The sequence below is a fragment of the Strongylocentrotus purpuratus genome, unplaced genomic scaffold, assembly GCF_000002235.5.
Source record: "Strongylocentrotus purpuratus isolate Spur 01 unplaced genomic scaffold, Spur_5.0 spur5_scaffold_16, whole genome shotgun sequence".
Classification (NCBI taxonomy): Eukaryota; Metazoa; Echinodermata; class Echinoidea; order Camarodonta; family Strongylocentrotidae; genus Strongylocentrotus; species Strongylocentrotus purpuratus.
The window spans coordinates 1,527,102-1,542,249 of record NW_022145601.1 but is presented as its reverse complement, the minus strand read 5'-3'; the positions used below and the strand labels follow the sequence as shown (position 1 = coordinate 1,542,249).

Here is a 15,148-nt window from a genome sequence, read left to right as displayed (position 1 = left end):
AACAAACTACTCAGATCTTTCTGACATAGCATCGATTAATAAATTGTAAAGAATACGACCCTCTCTTCCTCGGAAAGCCACGCATATCTTTGTAGTTTAATAAATGCACTTTCAATACACGAATAGGCCAAGCTGCAAAGTGAATTAGAGAAGATAATAATAACACGCGGGAGTTTCAATGCTTGAAAAAAGACAGTGATGAAAAGGGGCCTCACAAAGGGTTACTATATATAAGCAGAGTTACACTGACGCATTATCAAGAAAGTGAAGGATTTGTTTTAATGTTAATTGATTCATATTCAAATTTAACTCATTTTATTGGGCAAGTCCAAACTTATTTTTCCTCAAAAGTTTGATTTGATGTTTGTTTTTCCCCAGACTACTGAAAAGCATGTATGTAACTTGTAAGCTACCACGGGCCCTACGGCTTTTAGTCCTCTCCTAGGGACTCGGTAATGAGGATTAATGCCATGAGTGGATAAATGAATGTTACTCAAAGAATGTATGTAGTACTATGAAATTGTTTCTGATATATTTACACAATATTTCAAGTGAAAATGGTTTGGGCTCTAATAGGTGACTTCCAGTTATTAAGTACTTTTGCTGAACATTACTGAAATGATGTCATTTGATCGTCATTCTTTTAAAGATATTCCATGGAGCTCTAGTTTCTAGAAATGTAACAAAAACATATTTAAATAATATTATTCATTTCTTTTATACGGAAATGTGGAATTTGGATCTAGTCTTTGAAATTCCCTCTATATGAGAAAAAGATAAGAATGTGCATGTATCTGCAGCAGGTCTTTACCATTTTGTTTATTGCTAACTTAGGACTTGTTAAATGTATTTTAATTATTACCATATATGAAACTAGTATTAAACTAACTTACCAGTGTTTTATATTTCTTATGTTGAAATATTAGGGATGAAAAAGGCTGAAACTCTTATAGAAGTGAAAGAGGTTTGTCCCATTTTCAGGACAATTTAAAAAATATTTGTCAAGCAAGGAAAGTTTTAAATTATAATAATTAAACACCATTTTTTAATTTATATGCAACATTTACATTTGCCGGGGAGGGGGATCCATATTAAACCCTATAATGTCACCAAATATACTTGTTTTTTTTTCTACATGTAAATACTGTCCCTCCAGCATTGACTTTTACTTCCTAAACTCTTGTTTTCCTTGGATGAAGATATCTAACAGAATCTTTAAATCGGAGCTCTACCCAAAAGTCCAGCATTTCACAAAATGTAACTCCAGATAGAATAACCTAAATCAGACAGACAAAACACACTCACGGATGATTAGAATTAATTAAATTATTTTATGCAAGACTCATGATACCCAGACTCTGATGATAAAAAGCGGCAAGTGCAAAGAGGTTTCATGGCATATGGAAACTTTTATATCTGTCTTGTATGGTATCATTCTTTGTTCAATAAACATGTTCTACATATTTGGTATGAACAGATACAATGTCATAATTTCATTTTATAGATTTACATACATGTACTTTGTTGACCAACTGCAATTTTAAACCTGTGTGTGTGTTTCGTATCAGATGTATTGTGACCCCAATCCCCAAAACCGGTTATCACATTTATCACTAGTGGGAGTGCAAGCAGAACACATAAGAACATATTTGGGGACACTGTGTGACCATACCCAAGGTACTGTATGGCATGCTGTTTGTTTGTTTTGGTGCGTGTGCTTTTTTTTTGGGGGGGGGGGGGAGCACATGTTCATTTGCCCCCCTCCCCTTTTTTTTAGGAGGGTCTGCCACCGTATGTAAATGTAAACGTACATTATAAATCTATAAAATGGTGTGATGTTAATTACATGCATATTCATATGTATTAACAGGAAAATACAATTTACGAACACAATGACTTTGAGTAGATTATATGTACACTAACATTATTTACAGCATCTAGAATGTTTTCTGATGGTCATCTTATATTGGTCATCATATTTTGCAGCAATGATTTTCTAGCTTTTGTTTGTCTGCTCGAAGAAGAAGTACAGTCACTGTGAACTTGTTTTAAAGTTTAAACTAATCAGAGGTGATTAAAAACAAGATATTAAAATCACTATGGTACATATAAAGCGAATAGAATAAAATAATAATTTTCTGAGATACTAGATCTATATAAAAAAAAACATTGTGTTGCAATAAAGACATTTCATTTTTATAGAATTTACATTTTGAGACAGAAATACATACAAACTTGACGTAAACAAATATAATAGGCAAGAAATGCCAGGGAATAGAAGAACCATTAAACAAATGTTTCTGTTTATGCAGACTGTTAAATTACAAATTAATACAAGTGAGACATCCTGAACACATTATACATGCTCCTGTACATATATTGTACATAATTACAAACGAAGTAATAATGATTATTTTGGTGTTGGTACTCGTTAGGAATCTGGACTGATACGTTGTGGAATGCTCTCACAGTTATCTTAGGTTCTACTAATCAAAAGAAAGATTAACCATTTGAAGTAACTTTTGTATCGTTATGAATAACAGCTAGATGCAATAAAGCGGTCATTTTGAATAGCTACAAAATGACCGCTTACATTTCTAAAAGTCTAATTTTATGCTGAAGACTACAGAATGTTTGAAATATCTAGAGGCCCCGACTTGGGTTCTCATTGTACCGGATGAAGTGAAAAGTAGTCTATAAATACATGTATATTTTAATCAGGGATTATAAATGCATACCTGTGTTGTAGTTCCTTGATCTCAAGCATTCTATTTTGACATATATTACTCAATTGGTCAAGCAAGAGATATACATATTGAATATACATCTGATCTGGTTTGTTATTCTCAGTATTGACAATATATAAATTGACTCAGAACACATTTTTCTATCAAATAGATATGTACTGAAAGATGCTTTTTTTTAAAGCTATTAAATGCATATTATGTCTCTTTTACACATCTCTTTGTTATGACCATATCCTATTTACAAAAAGTATTTACACTAAATTAGACTAAATCATTCAAGCAGACAGATCACTGTGTTGCAAAACACCATGACGTTCTTCTTGAAATTGCAAGTCACTAGACAGCTTGGTTATAGATCATGATTAGATGAATAATTATATGCTATGTACAGTTTTGTTCCTTTGAAAAGTTCAAAATCACTTCGGGATGCATCAAAAGACAATACATTTCAAAACAATTGTATAAGTACCATTGAGATATTTATTGTCCTACCAGCTTTGTATGTCTGCTATGAAATTAGGCAAGGCCATTGAACTGATCCAGGAGACCAGAAGCTGATGGCCTCTCCTCTGGCTTCCGTTTGAAACATGGTTCAAGGATCTTCTGAACCCTAGGATCTACAGCTGTCAAAGACTCAGGTTTATCTATCTGGCCTGTTAAAATAAGTACCATCAGGGATATAGGATCCATCGAGTTTCCCCACAGGCGCTTCATGGAGTACAACTCCACTAATGTTCCTGCAACCGACCAGATGTCATGTTTGTTGGTGTGCCTGTAACCTGGTTTCTTTGGGCCAAGTGCCTCTGGGGGCATGAAACTTGGTGTGCCTTTCATGTTGACTGAGGATTGTGACATGTGGTTGCGGTTCTTGATGTGGGCCAGGCCCAAGTCACAGATGTAGGGACGAAGTGTTGCAGAGTCCACCTAACAGAATAAAAACCGATTTCATGATGGGTAAATTCCCTTAGATAAAATTGAACTTGTGATAAAATACAGGACATGTGATTGCAGAGATCGAATATATACAACATGAATATAAAGATATCTTCTATTCTTGTATAGCCTTGTATAGTATTGTAACGAAACCGGTTCCTGTCGATGTTCTTCCCAGCAGCTTCTCTTGTCAGGATGCCTTCTGCTGGTAGGTTTTCCTAGTCCGGTACCAATTTCACCGTGGATCCGTTTGGCAGAAATATACTGCCCCGTTGACGTTGACACCACTCTGATATATCTCCGCACCACCTCTCGACCACCGTCCGGTCGACACTACCAGACCGTCACAGGTCTGTACTTCACCACCGTCTTCTACCAACCGGTGTACCGTCGTATACCACCAGCCGACTAGGCCAGTCCGCTTCTGCACCTTTCAGACGTCTATACCAATCTGCTTGTGCATGCAACTCCAATTGGCCGCACCAGTTTGCTTCATGCACCTTCAAACAACCAGACCGTCTGACTTCGTACAGTCAGCTTACTCGACCATGCCACTGGCTCTGCTACACAGTAGTCCCTACCAGCCGTCTACTCCAGACCACGATCACTGGACCACCGAATGAATAACCCCTGGTATTGTCTAATACTAGAACGTAAAAGACCCAACAAACACAACCTAGATTCTTACCATGGATCAAAAGATCAGAAATCATTCTTAGGTTTCCTCATGGAAAGACATGCAAACGATCATATCAATCATTTCGTTGCACGCAAACTTTATTGGGCAAATATCCTAACATAGCCTGATTGCTTTACAGTGTAAATGTGCCCAGTGGGCGACGGCTATTATGTAGACTATGACAGGATCCTCATCGACACGTTAGACACTTGATTCATATACACATTTCTTAGACATTTGTTATTCTCGTTAAGTTTCCAAGAATTACATAAACATTGATATAACTTCACTATCCAATATCAGATTGAAACAAACTATATATCAAATGAAAGCACTAGTTTTAATCTATAAAACTAAACAGAAGAGAACAAGTAATTATTCATGGTAGAAAAGTAATTAGACTAAAACTGTCGAAAACATGCACGATCAAACATTCTTGAAATTGACACGTGACCATAGCATCGTGTATTTAACTTGAATTACGCCATCTACGCCGAAATAGCTATCTACGAAATGAAACTAATTTCGTGACAGTATGTATCACGCACACATATGAAAGAATGTTTCTATGTTTTCCATACATAGATTTAGCCTACCAGACATCATCGACACACAAAACATATCAAGACATACATGTAAATCATAGCAGACCAATTCAGCATGAATTTACGGTCACCCTTTTCAAGCCTAAGAAGAACAGTTGTGTGAGAAGTACATACTTTTTCTCCTTTCATGGAATTCAATACATCAATAAGCATTCTGAACTGTTAAAATGGCTGCATCCATGTACTTACGAGAACATTGGCAGGCTTAATATCAAGATGTAAGATATTATAGCCATGCATGAAGGTTACGGCTTGGAGAACCTCACGAGATATCCGAAGTTTTTTAGCCCAGTCTAGAGGAATCTGCAGGTTGATATGCAGTAAGAAAAAGGCTATTTAAACAATGTACAGAATGATATGCATATATTTGTACATGAGGACAATTGAAGATTTGATCTTGACATCGTCTATGTCTGAAAAATGATGGTTTTCTAAAGCTCTATTCTCATGACGTGGTAAACTATCTTTAACAAAATCCCTGCCGCAAAGATCATCCATTTCAGAAAAAATGAATGGCATTTTGAGCATAAAAGGATGTATGCAGCTGTGGCACATATACGCGTTTCTGTGATTTAACAGATTTGAAGAGCACTAAAGGCCGTGCAATTTCATTGCGCCAGTTTTTGAGAATTATCACGTCATATGTAAATAAGGCCGAACTTGCATTTACAACCAAGGAACGAAATGGTAAGCAGTCTACCAATCACCCACTTAAATGTTTCTCTTTCCTACTCACCCCCCCCCCCCTCCCCCTCATCCCATTCTCTCGTCTCCTCCTTCGCATCTTGCTTGGGAGGATCAAAACTGCACCTGGGCATCCTCTAACTCTCGCAATAATAATGATGCTCAAATTAACTTATCCACTTAATCAGGAGGAAGTTTGGTTTTCATTAAAAAACGCCCCCAGCTTTGTCACCAACCATACCCTGCATCTTCATAACAACCTTCATACCATTACCTTAATGTTACCCCTACCTGATTAAAATTGCTCCTTCAATCATCTTCCAGCCATTAGCCCATTGACCACTGCTTCCTACTTTAATTCCCCTCCCTTCAGCCCCACATTTTCCTGGAAACCCTTGATTCAATTACCTCAACGTCATCCCTATCAGGAAAGATGATGGTGTATAAACTTGGCCCTTCAATGAACTGCATTACCAGGAAGGCCTCTTTTCCCTGGTATCCTAAAGCCATCATCTGAACGATGTTAGGATGAGTTGCCCGTCTTAATGGAGAGAAGAGTATGGAGGAGAAAAAATGTTTGATGATCATTTCCCATCCCAAATATCTCCGGTCAACAAAGCTAAGTACTGAGTTAACATATACTCGCTACCCTACCAGGTTACGTATAGCATTTTAATATTAATATTCTGGGTTTATATTTATTTTAATACATCAATGGTTGTGTCCCAGCACTTGTAGATATGTCTCTATAACGGTCAGCGAATTGAAACTTGCTTCAAAATAATGGATGTTCATATTACTATTCCAGGGAAGCATAACAGACATACATAATGCTGACCGCAACCACCACGAATTTCTGATATTTCAAGATTTTAATACCTGGCTGGAGAGTAAGAAATTACATAAAATCCACCAGTGTTTTGATCAAATAGTAAAATGAAAAAATGAAATATTAACACTCTAGATTTCCCTTTTCGAACTTAAATAACGATTCTGTAAGGTCAATTTGTGCCATTTCGTTGGTGATGTCCCACATGACCCTTGATTTCTTGGAAAAAAATACTTGGACATGAGACTATCCTAGCAATACACGTGTGACGGGAATATATATGGGTACCTGTGTATAGCGACTTCCTTTTCTATTTCATCTTTTCTGCTACCCATGATGGAGATTTTTTTGACTGCCACTGGAGTCCCTCTCCAGGAGGCTCGATGGACCACTCCAAACTGCCCCTTCCCAACCACAGGACCCATGTCTAGGTCAGAGACTTCAATTTTGTTCACAAAATCAAAGACTGGAATGAAAATAAAATGAGAGAAATCTATATAATATATACACAATCTAATATATGAATCAGTATCAATAAACATAATCTAATCTGTTGTTTTATGTTTAATAGTAACATTTATTATACAGCAAATGTCACAATCACAGTAATGTCTATATGCGCTTCCAAAGGACTTTGGATATTATTTCCCTAGCTTTAGCCCTAGCAACCATAGCACCGTCCATTCAAGGGATAATTTCTACCACATTTGTTACATCTGGGACAAGTGTGGCAAATGTAGGTAAATGCCTTGCTAATGTATGTTCATGCTGCAGTAGGTATTCGAACCCCTTACCTTGTGGTTCAAAGTTTGGAGACTTATGCAGCACCAAGACTTAGCCACTACACTACAACACCTTTACTACATAGTGCCAAATAAAAGTGCATAATTGAATGCATAATCATAATGGCTTAATGGTGTTCAGCCATTATTACCCTGTTTATAGCCAAGCCATTTAAAGTAGCCAGCACTCAATTTTATCAGATATCCATTTACATCTAGGGTAGAAAGTGGCTTGGTGCTGGGCTGGCATTTGAACCTCAAATCTGTGAGATCTACAGTCTGGTTATTTATCCACAACACATTTACAACAGCTCTGCAGTGCTTATCACATTATGACACAACATCCTTACCAGGGATATTGGTGAATCTAGAAGGAAGAAGTCGCAGGAATTCATACAATCCACTGACATGACATATAGCAGCAGAAAAGCATGGAAAACGATCCAGATACTGGGCAACGACTATACAAAGGCGCAACGAAGATCTCAAGTCACTGCCAACCAAGTTGCCCACCAACTCCTAGTGAATGGCCGGGGAAACCCTGACCATCACCCCAGAAGAGCCAGACTCCCCAAGGTCCCAGACGCTCCAAGCTCTCAAGATGTCACAGGCTTCACTAGACCGTTCACCATGAACAACCTGCTTACTGCCATCAAAGCAATGAAAAACAACAAAGCTGCTGGACTTGATGACATCCTCTGCGAGCAGATCAAACAACTTAGACCAGGTGCCCTCAACTGGCTTCTCAAAATATTCAACGAATGTTTGGGCACCAACAACATCCCAAAGCTCTGGGGGATCCAAAGTTATTGCCCTGTTGAAGCCTGGCAAAGACGCAGCCAGTCCAAAGAGCTACAGGCTATCTCTTTACTGTGCCATACATATAAGCTGTTCGAGTGGCTTATCCTCAACCGCATCGCCCCATTCGTAGATGAACATCTCATTCCGGAACAAGCAGGGTTTAGGCCAGGACAAATCATGCACTGGCCAACTCCTAAATCTCACTCAGTTCATTGAGGATGGCTATGAGGGTAATCACCGGAACTGCTTTCGTTGCTGCTTACGACACCGTAAACCACAGGATCCTCACCTCGGAAGATCTTTGAGCTGACAAGGGATGTGAGACTGACTGGACTCATCCAGTCGTTGCTGTCCAACCGGCGATTTTTTGTGGTCCTAAACGGCAATCGCAGCAGATGGCGCAGACATAAATAAATGGCTTACCACAAGGAAGTGTGCTTGCACCACTGCTCTTTAACGTGTACACGAACAACCAAACGATCCATCCAAACACAATGAGCTTCCTCTACGCTGATGACCTCTGCATCGCCACCCAGAACCAGTCTTTTGTAAAGTTGGAGGAGATCCTCAGTGATGCATCCCATACGGACTCATCCCATACTACGCGACCAACCATCTGAGAGCTAACCCTGACAAAACTCAGATAAGTGCTTTCCACCTCAAGAGACGCCAACCATCAACTAAGGATTAGCTGGTATGGGAAAAGGCTAAAGCACACACACAACCCAGTCTACCTAGGCGTTACACAGGATCGCTCCCTTACCTACAGGAACCACATTACCAACACAAAAGCAAAAGTTGGAGCTTGCAACAGCATCCTCAAGAAGCTAGCCAACATCAACTGGGGGACTGATGCCAGAGCAATCCGGACAACTGCCCTTGCGCTTTGCTTCTCTGCTGCGGAGTATGCACCACCAGTATGGAGTAGGTCGGCCCATGCACCCAAGATTGACCCAGCTCTATATTCATCTTGCAGAGCAATCAGTGGCTGCCTCAGGCCAAGTAAAGTAGAGGACCTCTACCTGCTTTGCAGAATTGCCCCACCACACATCAGAAGGTTTTCTTGTCCCAGAAAGAAATGGACAAACAAGAAAACAATCCACTCCACCCACTCTTCCAACAACAGCCAGTGGGCAGGCGGCTAAAATCCAGATACAGCTTCCTGGACACTGTAGAGCTCCTTGATACCAGCCCTCACAACAAAAGGGTGACTTTGTGGTCCAATCACCTCCAGACCACTCAACATAAACTCTCCCTCAGCCCAAAGGAATCCCTTGCATCCGGCTACAGTCAGACTTGGCCTTCCTGGCTGAGCCTCAACCGCCTACGAACTGGTTACGGACGATGCAGAGTCCTAATGCAGAGGTGGGGTTTCGGAGACGAACAAACAGCATGTGAATGCGGCCAGGAAAAGGCAATGGAACACCTGCTAGTCTACCCACTCCTGCCAGAGCCATGCACCCAAGATGACCTGGAAGCCGCGAACTGCCGTGTCAGAGCCTGCGTGGAGCACTGGACCGGACTTGTGTAATGACTCGATAAGAAGCAGACACAACATCCTTCTGCTCTTTCAAAAGTGGTTTGAGAATTTCACTCTAGCTTTAGCTTTGGCCGCTTTTATTAGCGCAAAGTGCATTTCAAGCAAAGACATCAAATGACAAGACTCTTCCTACGGTACTCTGTTACTTCGCACTATGTACGTACTGCAAATATAAAATCCGGAAATCTTTTTTCATAGACATATTAAATACTTTAAACCTAATTCACTTTAGGATTTTCTAAAATATTTCTAGTGACAAACAAGAACAAGCAAGGATGGTATTCTTCCAGAAGTAAATGAAGCAGTTTTAGGGTAATGTGCATAGAAAGTACTGTATGTATAATTTCCTGGTCCAACCTGGTTGACCCCAGTACATGCAGGTCTACAAACTATTCCGTTTAAAGGCAACCCAACGCTTGCACTAAGTGTATTTGTATGAAAGCAGAAAAAGTATGTTATAAATCCTACTAATACTAAAAAGAACTTGACATGTAATACTTGTTTGGAACAAGTATAGGTGGGCTGGTCAACTAAAATTTGCGAGATAGTGCTTAAAAATTATTAAAAAACAATATCATGTAGATTCATGACGTGAACGAAATTCACCTTCTATAGGCATAACACGCAAATTGTGAAATTTCTGACATGAGGCCTTTAATCAAAATTTTCACTATAATGACGTCATCAAAATGAAAAATGGTGATGAATGAGCTTGTAGAGAATTGTCTTAGCTACAACAAATCGACATTTTGAAGAAAATCGATCAATATTTACAGAGATACAATCAATTTCCCATAACTATGCTGACTTCATAATATGCGAGTTTGAAGGCCATTATGATGATGTCAGAATATTTGTTATGGCCAAATGAGACATGAAATCATGTCTCCGACTCATACTCATACTCATATATCAAAATATAGAAAAAACATTGAGGGCCCCGGTGCATTCCAAAGAGCTATAATGGATTTTTGCATAGGCATATTTTTGCCCATGTTTTATGCTATGTATTACAAGAGCTCGCGCGCACGGAAATTTATGTTAAACGGTCGATCATTCCGTTATTATTAGTCATAAAGAGATAAACATGGTATCAATTTGTTTGTAAAAATATGTGGAATATCATAAAAGAAAAAAATGGCGATTCTATGTTGCGTAATGGTGTTACGCGCGAAAACGCGCGCGCGATTTTTTATAAAATGCTTAAAATAGCCTAAAACGTATGCAAAATGATTTGAGACTATTTTAAGCATTTAAAAGTTTTGCGCGCGCACTGACGCGCGGACGTACGCGTACGCGCGCGTTTATTGACCTGAAATTGACTGGACGGATATTGACCTTGATCATGATAAATATGAATGAGAAATAACTATTGGTTATGAAGATATGATCATGAGTTGATTTTCCGAAAATTTTACAAAATGGCGCCTAGATGACGTCATCAGTCATCGGTTGCCTGGCAAAACGTCGCGTAGCGCTACACTACTTTTTGCCGGGAAGTTAAACTGCGCGTTCAGGCTTTTTTGTTTTCAGCAAAAACGTAGTGTAGCAAAAGAAAGATATATTTGCAAATTAATTTAAGAACATAATAAATCAGGTAAATATCTTACTCTAAGAATAGTTTATGCTCCATAGAACATAGATCATTGTCATTTTTAGCACTTGAAGTAGGTGTTAAAACTTCAAAAGCGTTTTTCTCGGTTCCCCCTTTTTTTCCCAGCGCCCACGCTAAGTGACCTTTTACCGGGCAACCGGTAAAAGGATGCTCATACATATGTGTGCCAGCAGGCATTTGATTGAGCCATTTTCAAGTTATCTTGTCCACAATGAAAAAGTGGTTAGAAATAAGAAAAATAAATAAATAATAAAGGCAATTCTAACGAAATTATAAGGTGGTTTGTACGATAAACAGCCCACCTGATTATAAATATTTGAAATATGAGATCACTAACTGAGTGCAAATGTCATATTGGCAACCTGATCCCTGGATCTTGGAGTAGACACAGACAACTCTCCCGTTTGTAAAAAAAAAAATTAAAAACTCAATTATTTCTGTTTTTTTAAGTGCCTTCTCCCTTAGGGCACACTCAAAATATATTATTGATAGCATATAATTTCAGGTTCCCTAAAGGTAAAAGACTCTTCGTAGTCTATATTGTTGAAGATTTAAAAAAAAAGGTAATTTTGTGTGTTAGAACAAATTGGAAAGTTGGTCGCCTATACATCACAGAGACATTAAAGATTTAGCCAATTTGAATAGCCCATACATTAAGTTATTACAACTTTCAACATTCATATTCTTCTCAGTTTATTGTCCGATTTTATTCAAACTTTCACCAGTTTGCTTCTCTGATTTTTTGCTGCTTTCTTCTAGAGTAGTTTGCTATTAAGGTTGGATTTCTCTTTAATAACTACAATAATAATCTGAATATATGAAGCACAAATACATGCACTAAACATGTCTCCATAAGTACAGTACGTGAACTTTCTACAATTAAAACTGGAAGTTTTAAAGATTCATTCACATCCAAGACGGGAAACCGTAGAGGTCTTTGCTAAACGATTGGCAAGAGAGGATGAAAATTCAAGTAGCTTCATTCAACAATAGTACTACACAAACATGTATTCAGTTAAAAGTCTGTTATAAGATACACAAATGTGAAGCGTACTTTGCTCTAAAAAGTGATAAATCGGCTTACAACACCATGTGCTGACGTGTAGGCCTTAACCCTGCACACACTACACGATTTTCCTGCGATCCGAAATATGGAATTCTGAACAACGACTCTCCTCCCGATTTAGGTTCCAAATAATGATAAGAATATTACTGGTCTAACTTTACTACGATTCTGAGCTGATTTAGTTTTCCCCCGTCCAGGGGAGCATGACACAGATCCCCTGAAATTTTAATCATAATGCTAGTCAGCTCCTTGTTCATCAATATTTTACATTTTTAAACGTTCATATAAAATGCTATCACAAGCCCTTCCAAAATCGGATCGCATTCAGTTGGTGTAGTGTGCAGGCTTAACTGTTTATTTCATATGTAGATGTTTACCTTCAATTGTTGGCTTGCCAGTTTTCTTTTGGTTTCCTGCCGGATATTGAGCTCCACTTTCTCTCTCAGCTGAGTCCTGTCTTATCCGATTTGGAGAGCCTTTATCTGTGCCGCTCAGACCATCGTTTCGCTTTACAGAAATATCATCGTCGTCAACAATGATGGACTCGTCTTCCCCGAAGTCATCCCATGATGACGTACCACCAGCTCTGAAAAAGCAATTGATAAAACGCATAATATCCTTGACATAATGACATTGCAATTAGTGAAGAAAATATAATTGTAAGTACACTAGTTTCATGAATGACAAGGGTACAAGTTCTTTTGTTAATAATGCAAGGTGACAAGGAAGGGTTATTATGTAAGATCATTTAGATAAGAAATGAAGACAGGATTTTTCAACAAAAACAGAAGTTGAAGAGTAGAGGAAAGGAAGAAACCAAATCATGTAGAGATCAGAAGAGATAAATTCAGTCCATGAAAGGGTACAGGGTGAGATATGAATATGACATTAAGCGACTAAAAAGAAAACAGAACTAGTGAACGAGAAATGATAATAGAGAGAAGAAGATATATGATTACACTAGAAATTATGTGATTGGCAAAGAAAAGATTGAAAATAGTTCTTGGGAATTACAATGGTAAATATTTATTAACGTCAGGTTTGAAGGGAATGAAAAGCAGAAGCTTTGCTTGGTATAAACAAAATAAATGTAGGCAAAATATTCTGCTTGGCAGTATACAGAAAAGTAGAACAATGCAAATTACAATATTTTGATTTCTTATGATTTTTTTTGACATCTTCTTTATCTTCTTTATATTATAAATATATATCACACTAATAATACCCCATGTGCCACATTGTATTATTGTGGGATAAATATACAAATGGCTTAATCCAGTATCAACCACCGTTTCGAGTGCAAGATTCATCTTCACTGGCGTTACAAGGGTTGTCCAGGACCTTTTTAATACTAGAAATGGGTTATTTTGCAAAGCTATTGTATTGCACAAAGCAATAATACTGTCAATTGTTGTTATTGTTTTGTGCGAAATTGCATGTGTGGCAACCAAGCGACCGTGCTGACAGGCAAATAAGGGAACCACAGTGTTAAGGATATTGGGATATTGATTTACCTCTTTTCACGAGCGATCTTCTTCAAGGTCTTCTTCAGCTCAGCATTCTTGATGTAATATAGCGGTGTTCGACATTTGGAATTATCTAGGTTTATGGACGCTCCATTAAGAACCATGTAGCAGAGTGCAGCGGCAGCACTGTTATCAACTCCACAATCTCTAAAACGCTTGCGAATCTGGGAGAAAATACAGAGCATCAAGTCAATTAATATTTGCTCAAATATGAAATAAAGTAAGGATACCTGGAAATCTGACACTCTAGGACCCCTGGTTATTATTGGGGGAAGGAACAAGTTGCTTCAGAAAAGTTGTTTATGGAGATTCCTCCAAATTAATAGAATGAAATTATATTCACATGATCTTTTATTTAATGGCTAAATAGAGTCAGCTGGTATCGGTGAATGTATATGAACCATAGCAGTCAAACTGAATGTTTCTTTTAAACCCCTTCACTGTAATGGTGGCAGCGGTGAGATAGAAATCCTAGCAATTAAAATAACGTGTTTCTATTTATTTTTCTCTGGGATATATCTCATGGATATCATTAATCTATATATGTCTCTTCATTAAGGAAGTCATCTCACCAAAGTAAGACCATACAAGTGACTACCGGTGTCTGAAACACATCCATTAGCATTGGTTGCTCAGTCTGGAATATTCCACAGTACCAAATATCGATCCTCTTTATTCATCCTTTTATTAGGGCAAGCATCTTATGGCCACCAGAACATACTGGATGCTATCTTACATCAACGCCCAACTAAACTAACTAAATGTCATTCAAAGTATGTTTTGTTCATGAAAGCTTATGACATAAGTAATGTCATTGTCAACGTTTATATCAATAAACATGAAAAGCACCAAAACAAATTTAGACCCTTGTGTACAAATACAACAATATTTAATACCTTAATAGCTTTAGTATGTAGTACTACTTTGATATGTTTTGAGTGATAAATGCACCCGCGAATCAGAAAAATCAGAACTGATTTTATTATTTACTATATAAATCTATGTATCTACCTATTATTTGCTAGTTTATCTAAACTACGCTACCATTGAGAACTCTTTAAAACGTCACACTCGCGCATGCCCCACCCCCATACATCGCTTTTCCAGGATTCACGTGCGCATCGCACGCCCGCCATTCATCCTCTTCCACGAGCCTCCAAAGACATAGCTTGGGATATGTTGCCTGCAAGGAGAGGGGACGGAGGGAGGGACATAGGTAATTACATAGATTTATATAGTAAATAATAAAATCACTTCTGATTTTTCTGATTTACCACAATAAATCAATGTATCTACCTATTATTTGCTAGACCAGCACCCAAATGGACCTAGAAGCATGTC

At 38.2% G+C, this 15,148-nt stretch overlaps 2 protein-coding genes across 2 annotated transcripts; both read right to left on the bottom strand.

Moving 5' to 3' along the window:
• Positions 1 to 1,775: 1,775 nt before the first annotated feature.
• On the bottom strand, positions 1,776 to 6,922 carry LOC581454 (serine/threonine-protein kinase CTR1-like). The gene is made up of 4 exons (XM_011668633.2): positions 6,766 to 6,922; positions 6,057 to 6,189; positions 5,154 to 5,267; positions 1,776 to 3,671 (listed from the first exon to the last, which is right to left on the bottom strand). The coding sequence occupies exons 1-4, from the start codon at positions 6,900 to 6,902 to the stop codon at positions 3,264 to 3,266; spliced, it is 792 nt and encodes a 263-aa protein (XP_011666935.1). The 5' UTR covers positions 6,903 to 6,922; the 3' UTR covers positions 1,776 to 3,263.
• A 2,454-nt stretch (positions 6,923 to 9,376) lies between these two features.
• On the bottom strand, positions 9,377 to 13,992 carry LOC115924801. Its single transcript, XM_030987636.1, has 3 exons — positions 13,796 to 13,992; positions 12,659 to 12,867; positions 9,377 to 9,414 (listed from the first exon to the last, which is right to left on the bottom strand). The coding sequence occupies exons 1-3, from the start codon at positions 13,990 to 13,992 to the stop codon at positions 9,377 to 9,379; spliced, it is 444 nt and encodes a 147-aa protein (XP_030843496.1).
• Between the last annotated feature and the right edge of the window lie 1,156 nt (positions 13,993 to 15,148).

Bases quoted from the DNA above. Each gene is read 5' to 3' on its own strand.
- LOC115924801 (XM_030987636.1), bottom strand. From the start codon at position 13,992: ATGCTCTGTATTTTCTCCCAGATTCGCAAGCGTTTTAGAGATTGTGGA. The intron at 12,868-13,795 runs GTAAATCAATAT...TTGCTTTTTCAG, and splicing joins AAGATCGCTCGTGAAAAGAG to AGCTGGTGGTACGTCATCAT. The intron at 9,415-12,658 runs GTAAACATCTAC...CCTCTGCATTAG, and splicing joins TGGCAAGCCAACAATTGAAG to GACTCTGCATCGTCCGTAAC.
- LOC581454 (XM_011668633.2), bottom strand. From the start codon at position 6,902: ATGGGTCCTGTGGTTGGGAAGGGGCAGTTTGGAGTGGTCCATCGAGCC. The intron at 6,190-6,765 runs GTACCCATATAT...CTCTCCATTAAG, and splicing joins AAGGAAGTCGCTATACACAG to ACGGGCAACTCATCCTAACA. The intron at 5,268-6,056 runs GTAATTGAATCA...ATCAACCTGCAG, and splicing joins CTGATAGGGATGACGTTGAG to ATTCCTCTAGACTGGGCTAA.